General features: G+C 28.4%; 1 protein-coding gene across 1 annotated transcript; it reads left to right on the forward strand.

Annotated features, from left to right (window-relative positions):
- Window positions 1–4,095: 4,095 nt before the first annotated feature.
- On the forward strand, window positions 4,096–6,262 carry LOC126910199 (uncharacterized). Its single transcript, XM_050692580.1, has 5 exons — window positions 4,096–4,246; window positions 4,294–4,352; window positions 4,425–5,151; window positions 5,620–5,767; window positions 5,932–6,262. Exons 1-5 carry the CDS (start codon window positions 4,096–4,098, stop codon window positions 6,260–6,262), a joined length of 1,416 nt encoding a protein of 471 aa, XP_050548537.1.
- The last annotated feature ends 2,004 nt before the right edge of the window (window positions 6,263–8,266 follow it).

The raw sequence follows: 8,266 nt of genomic DNA on the forward strand, positions 1-8,266 counted from the left end.
AAAATTAATTATTAGCTAAAAAAATAAAGGTCATCATGAAAAGTTTGAGTATGAATTTAATGTTTGTCGGTCTTGAGTTTATTCATACATTGTATAGGGCGTAACGTAATGAAATTACCATGAGTATCAGGTCACAGGTAACTGTATTCAAACAGTGCGCGTCGTACATCCGTAGGTTCAGTGTTGCACATACACACTTAATTATTTATTAAATTGATATATATTTCCTACCACCTGTGATTCTCATCCTAAAAACCATAATAGTGAACACACTGTCAAGTACCCTCTCCCATGTGTGATCAAGCCGGCGTAAGAAAAAATCACGGTTATGTTCAAAAAGAAGCTCTCAATCATCTTCATTCGTTTTCTTCTCTACTTCTTCGTTTTGGATCAATGGCATCGTCTCTTCAATATTTTGACGCGTGTTACGAATCCGTAATGGAGGAGTAAAGTTTTTCAATTTGGCTTGACCATCATAATGGCATCAACACCAATACATTTTCTTGGGCATTCAACCACGAATTATTATAACATGGTATATTTGTTCCTTTTCTGTTTGTTATATTTTGTCTTGCATATGTAAATTACTTCATTGTGTTATGGGCTATGATTATTTCGTCATCCTCTTATTTTCTAGTAACTAGAATCTAGTTAATGACTATATAGATTGTAACTATGATCTGAGATTATGTTATATGGTCAATTCTTTCTGTTTCTTTAGTTTTTCTTTCTTCACCTTACGTGAGTTGACAGGTTCTCGGGTGTGGTCAGAGTGGACATGGTGAACATCTCAATGGGTCCTCTACACTTATGTAGAGGATACCCATTGACGTTGGTGACATGTACATTTTACCCTGACCCATACGATGGATCTGTAATACCCACGTTACCCTCCTATTTTCTTTGTGTTTTCTCTTGTTGATACATTATTAAATTAATTATTTGATCCAGTTAATATTTGATATGTCGAGTCGTTCTGAAATGAACTCTAAAATACTGATTATGTATAATTATAAAACTTACAAAATACAAAGGCCGTTCTGAAGCCAGTCTGTCTGTAGACAGGTTAACTTTATATAATTGCAATCAATCATCATTCACTGTTTTACCTTTATGGGTGTAAAATGTTGCATGTACATAAAAGATCATTTATTGGGCCAAAATCATATTAACTGGGTTTATCTAAAGGTACCTGTTTTTCTTTCTGTTATTGCCTTACTTACCTTTTACTAATATACTTTTTTTCTGATCCTTGACCATTGTTTAATTTTCATAGTATTTTATTTAACATACTTCGGTTTATTCGGATATGCAGGATGGCCCACCACTCACTGACAACTTAAATAACTTTTGATCCAGTTAATATTTTTAGTTGATTTTTTTTTTAAATAATAGTTATACGTTAGGTCTATAGCTATATCTCAATAATTAATTTTTTTACATTTTATTAAAAATATTAATTATTTTTAAATTTTAAATAAAATGTAAAAAAAAAATCTAAGATAGCTATTTTGTAGAGTAGAATTTAAGAAAAATTTTAGTAAAAAAATATCTTATTAATATTCAGTAGTAAATATTCTGTAGCGTTTTGAAGTTTGTGAAAATTTGAATTTTCATGTACTATTTTACGGTATTAAACATTGAAATACGTATTGAGAAAAGGACAGAAGAAAACGCTATCTTTTCATGATTACTGTGTATACATATGATGATAGTGTGTATACATTACAAACTTGGCATTAATACCATGATAAGAAATCAGATAAGGCAATTATTACTTATCACTCTCATTCAAAAGTATATTGAAAAAATAGCGTTAAAAAACATATTTGTTCAGAAAACACAAAAAACAATGGTAACATTGGCATGTCTCACATATCGAACACCATCTATGAATGCAATTTTGTACAAGTAAAAAATTTAATTGACATTTGAAACACATACAAGATTGTGGTCTTTGGCACATAAAACATAAATCAGAAATAAAACAATTTTTCACTTTTTTGGCACATAAAACGTTTGACACATTCACTCTTCATTTGGTCAGTATTAAATTTGTGAAATTTATTACCAAGAAATATTACACATAAACTAATATATATATATATATTTGCTTATACTGATTATCAAACACAAACAGATATAGGAATCATAAAATAGACGCCATTTCACATTTATCAAAAAAACCAAAAATCGCTTAATCATTATTCTACCATTTCGTTAAAATTCAATTTCCAAAGAATCATATTTATGACAAACTTTTAATTAAATTATTGTGAATAATTTTACGTTTACATTTAAATTACTTACAAATATTTAATGTCATTTATAGACTAAATATTTATTTTATATTATTAATAGTCTTTTAACATATAAAACAGTTATATAACTGTTTTATACCAAGATAACATTTTTTTTTTTTTTTTTGAGAAAATAACAGTTGTCAAGATTAATAAATAGTTGCCATCGCTAATATTTATTAAAATTTATATTAGCGTAATTTGTTATTTAAATTTTATTTCAGTTTTTTTTTGCTCATCAGTTTTACGTTATTTTTCTAGAACCCCTCTCCCCTATAAACAAGAAAACCTAATTAAACGAGATTTTAATTGATTTATTGTAATAAAATAATATGATATTATGATATATTTTAATACCATTTTAAAAATACCAAGAATAATTTTCTTAGCATTATTATTTTAAGTGAAATGAGTAGCTAGCGTTAAAAGGATCACTCTGTTTACATGAAATATCGATTATAGTAACTCAAAAAATTAATGTAATATAAAATTAATTTTATTTTTATAATTGCTCTGATTAAAATGATATATAAAATTAGTTACTGGTTGGTCTTATTTAAGTATGAGTAGTGACGTAGATACAGGGGGGCTTAGGGGGTTTAAACCACCTCCAGAACCAAAAAAAAATATATATATTCATAAATAAAGTAGAGGTACGATATAAAATTATTTTTTATCGTTATTTTTTTACATTTTGTTAATAATATTATCAATTAATTTTAAATAAAAATACATCTTTAAATATTAATTAGTCAAAAATTTAAAATGAAATAAACCCCCCAAGAAATAATCGTATCTACGCCACTGATTATGAGAATCATTGAATTACTATGGTTAACTTCGTACAAACGTTATTGATTTTTTTTTATTTATTTAAACAATATTGAATCTAGAGATCACTTAATTTTTCTGGTTCCTTACTTAATTTATGTACTCACTATACTTAACTTAAAACCTTACAAATCTTCTGACAAATGTGAATTTACCTTAGTGATGTTAGAAGTAAGGTTGAAAACAAATATGCTTTGATTTTTTTGTGAAATTATAAAATTTGCCGAAGCACTTTTGACACTTGTTGAAAGTTCATAAAGTCAAGGAACAGTGAATCGAATTGACAGTTTTTGTGCCCTTTTATATTAAATTTAATTCATCTATATGTGCAAGAAGTGTAATGACCTTTTACTGTAATTTATTTATTACTCGATTGCGTTAGTTATTACACATTATTTAACTTAAAATAGATGATTTGTCACCAGGGCCGTCCTTAGGGGGGGGCAAGCAGGGCCCAGGCTCTGGGCCTCGCCCTTTTAGGGTCTCGCACAAAAATACCAGACCTGAAGAAATATCGATGAGCAAAAAAAAAAATAAGTAGAATATTACTTGGCAATTTCATTTAAAATTAATTAGTTCTTGTGATTATATTTTTTTAATTTGTATATTTAAAAAAACCTGCTATTTGAACAGAAGTAATAAATTTGAAATACAATTTCAAACATTATAAAGGTAAACGTCGAAATATTGTATTAAATTTATATAATTTATATGAATTATATAGATCAATTGGTTTACTAATTTCCCAATGTTCATTTTTCACTCAACAAGCATATGCACATACACTCGAGATATGCGATTAGGCAAAACAAATTATTTTAATCGACCAATTTCGTAGAAAAATAGTCATAATATTAAAACGATTTATTCACCGAAATAACAAACAGTTTGTACCTGTAATTTTTAGTATGTGTTCGTTTTTCGTCGTCGTTGGAGCTTAAATGTCGGGTACCAAAAAAAAAAAATGAGTGGCCGATTACGTGATAAATATCGAAAATTTAAAAGTGGTGCTGAAAAGCGAAAACTTAAAAATGTTCAAAAAGAGCAGGGTAAACTTTTAAAAAACTCTTTATGTAAATTTTTAAATAAAGATCAAATTGATTGTGTTACCGGAAGTAGTAGTCAAGTTAACATTGAAAATACGAACAAAAATTATTGTTAGACAATATTACTATTGATACAAAAGAATTACAATCTAGTAGCAAGACTGAACAGAATGAAGTAAATGAAAATCTTCAACAACTATCAAAAGATTTACTACTCTAAGAAGATACAGAGAACAAAAAGGTACAGGACGATGAAATTGATTATGACGATCCAGGTAAATGGCAAAATATTACAGATAAATTACGAGTTTATTTATTAGAGAACTCGTCTTCAAAAATTATAAATTATAATTTTCCATCAAACGACGAAGGTAGAAAATTCAGCATATCACATTATAATCGAATAATGGGAAACTGTGAAAAATTGGTAAGAAATTGGCTTTTATATTCTAAATCTTTAAATCGAGTTTTTTGTATCTATTGTCGTTTATTTTCTTCAAACTCAACTTCATCATTGGCGTCAGAAGGATTTTCTAATTGGAAACAGATAAGTGAACGTTTAAAAAAGCATGAATTATCTATTTCACATAATATAGCTCAAGAGAAAGGGCTACAACTACGTATGAGATTTAATCTCCATATAACTATAGATAATGCTATTCAAAGAAACGTAAATATTGAAAAAGAACGTTGGCGTAATATTCTTAAACGAATTATTGCATGTATAGAATTTTTAGCAGAGCATAATGACTCTTTTCGTGGTACAAGTTCTAAGTTATATACAGCTAATAATGGTAAATTTTTAGGCTTACTTCAAATGATTGCAAAATTTGATTTAATTGTGGCTGATCATTTAAAACGTGTATATAATAATGACATCCATGATCATTATTTAGGTCCTAGGATACAAAATGAACTTATTAATATTATTTCCACAAAAATACGTGATGATATAATAAATCGAGTAAGACAAAGTAAATATTTCACAATTTTATTGGACGGAACTCCTGATAAAGGTCACAAGGAACAGCTTACATTTTTATTGCGCGTTATAGAAATTTCGAAAATTTTCAAATATGAAATAATTGAATATTTTATATGTTTCATTCATACTTCAAGTAGTAAGACTGGCTTGAATTTAACAGAGGAAATAAAAGCACAATTGAAACTAATGAACATAGACTTAAATAATTGTCGTGGCCAAGCGTATGATAACGGGGCGAATATGATAGGTCATCTTCAAGGAGTGCAGTCAAGAATCCTTTCTGAAAACCCAAGAGCTTTTTTTATTCCATGCACTGCTCACAGCCTTAATTTACTTCTCGGAGATATGGCATCATCCGTACCAGCTGCTATGACATTTTTCGGGGTAATTCAAAAAATTTATTCTATTTTTTCTGACTCCACTGAAAGATAGACTATTCTTCTTAAATACGTTTCAGATTTTACACTAAAACCAATGTCAGATACTAGATGGGAATCTCGGGTAGAATGGGTTAAGCCTATCCGTTTTCAATTATGCCAAGTACATGACGCTTTAATAGAAATAAGTGAATCAATAAAGGATCCTAAAATAAAAAGTGAAAGCTCGTCATTAGCAAACTATGAATTTTGTTATAACTTTATTTCAAGTGTTGTTATTTGGTACGAACTGCTATAAATAAAGTTAGTAAGAGACTTCAGATCAAAAATATGGAATTGAGTAATGCTGTACAGTTGTTAAGTGATCTTTAAGATTTTTTTTATAATTTTAGAAATGAAGGGTATGAGTCGTCAAAAAAAATTGCGCAAAATTTATGTAAAGGCTTTGATATTCAAGCAGTTTTTAAACAATCTAGAATTAAAAAAAAAGTTAATCAGTTCAATTATGAAAGCAAAGATGCACGTCTAAATTCAGCTGAGCAAACATTTTACAATGATTATTTTCTAGCCGTAATAGATCAAGCAATCGTATCAATTAATGAACGTTTTGAACAACTATCTCATCATTCTGAATATTTTGGATTTTTATATAATATTGAAAATTTAAAAACATTTGACGATGAAACGTCAAGAAAACATTGTATGGATTTAGAAACTTTTTGACGAATTAAAAATTTTTTGTAGAATTTTGAACAAACAAATGACTTCTATAGGATGTCTTAATTTAATAGAAACAACATGTGGCTCATTTCCAAACATTTCTTTTGCATTAAGAATATTATTGACCCTTCCGATAACCACAGCAAGCGCAGAGAGAAGTTTCTCCAAGTTAAAAATCATAAAAAATTATTTAAGGACATCTATAACACAAAATCGTCCTTCTGATCTAGCAATTATTTCAATCGAACGTGATTTGTGTGAAAATTTAGATTATGACGATATTATTAAAAAGTTTGCCGAAATAAAAGCCAGAAAAATTGATTTAGTGTAATTTAAATTGTTTTAACGTTTTAATGTCAGTTTAAATAAGACGTTATTTTTTAGTCTTTTAATTTTATTAAATTAAAGCAAATTTTTGACTAATATTAAAAAGCCACTGTAGGTACTCATGAATTTTTTTACAAAGGAGTCATAAATAATTTTATTTTAAAATTAACAATTAATAGTTGTTTAATATTTTTCTTTATAAGTTTTTAAAATTTGTATAAAAAACATTTTTGTTGTATTTTTAGTTATAATAATGATAAAAATGAAGTGTTGTTATCTATGTTTTGTTGGTATAAAATTGTTTGCCTTAGGTACACCTAGGTACTAGCCTGGTACTCCGGCTATTGATGAACAAAAAAAAATGGTCATTTTTGCCCTGGGCCTCACAAATCGTAAGGACGGCCCTGTTTTTCACAACTAATGAATTCCTTATAGTTATTGCATTAGATTTGTATCGATGCATTTTTAAAAGATAGTTTAATAGATTGACAAGAATAATATAAATTTAATTTAATGACTAATAGACAATGATTTATAGACTACTGAATAATGAGTGATGTAAGTATTAATACACGATGTGTATTAATTTAAAATGTTTTGTTTAATAATACAATCAAGGTCATGTTAACTTAAGTGCAAATCACGAATAGTATCTACTATCCATGGTTATAAATGAAGCATTTACTCCAGGCGGTAAAATTGAAATTACCTATCTTGTATTATATTTTTAGTTTGTATACATTTATCCATTAGGAATGGATAAAAGGGTGAAGCAAAAATTATTTGCTGTGGTCATAGGCGCAACTTTAATAAAAATTTTGGAGGGGGTTATTATATAAAGTCTCCCTACCCTAAAATTTTTCTTTTATTTTATATGTAATTTTTTTTAATTTTAGAGTGGTAAAAGTCCACTTAATTTGCGCCTATAATAGTAGGATGGCATTGACTTATACGGCCTTATGTAATACGCCAAAAAAACTTTAAGAAAATACACACAATATGTAGAGCCTGCATTTTATTCAAAACATAATAAAACAAGTTTAATGGAAAATATGCATGTATAATAAAAAAACGGTAGCACAGTGGGGGCGAGGCATAGATGGGACAAGTATAGATGATATCTGACAGTGATTAAAATCACTATCATAAGAAACGCTTCGATGCAAATCTGTAGATAGTGTTTCATTTAGAGAAATTGGTGGATTATTCCAAAAGCAACATCAACTCTTATTTCTTTAATTATATCCTGATTATTAGTTCTTTGATTTTAAAATATAATATATGAATAAATACTAATTATAGTTTTTAAATTTAGTATGAAATTGTGAGGCCAGCTATGATGTATGGTTCATAGTGTTGGGCGGTTGATAAGAAAGTAGAGCAGAGAATAAGTGTAGCAGAGATGAGAATGCTTAGTTGGATGAGTGGAGTGAATAGAGAAGATAGGATAAGGAACGAGCATATAAGAGGAAGTATAGGTGTTGCGTCAATCGTGGATAAGATGACAGAAAATAGACTTAGATTGTTTAGTCATGTTATGAGGAGAGAAGAATCGGAAGCTATAAGAACAGTTATAAAAATGAATGTAGAAGGAAGAAGAGGTAGAGGAAGACCAAAAAAGAGATGGAGGGATGCTATTGAATGCGATTTGAGGACAGCTGATGTGAGCGTAGAAGATGT

Source organism: Daktulosphaira vitifoliae, unplaced genomic scaffold, assembly GCF_025091365.1.
Source record: "Daktulosphaira vitifoliae isolate Bord-2020 unplaced genomic scaffold, ASM2509136v1 Scaffold_1, whole genome shotgun sequence".
In the NCBI taxonomy this organism is placed as follows: Eukaryota; Metazoa; Arthropoda; class Insecta; order Hemiptera; family Phylloxeridae; genus Daktulosphaira; species Daktulosphaira vitifoliae.

Excerpts from the sequence above, each read along its gene's own strand:
- LOC126910199 (XM_050692580.1), top strand. The coding sequence starts at position 4,096 with ATGAGTGGCCGATTACGTGATAAATATCGAAAATTTAAAAGTGGTGCT. Across the intron at positions 4,247-4,293 it reads AATTGATTGTGTTACCGGAA|ACAATATTACTATTGATACA; the intron begins GTAGTAGTCAAG and ends AATTATTGTTAG. Across the intron at positions 4,353-4,424 it reads GCAAGACTGAACAGAATGAA|GACGATGAAATTGATTATGA; the intron begins GTAAATGAAAAT and ends AAAAAGGTACAG.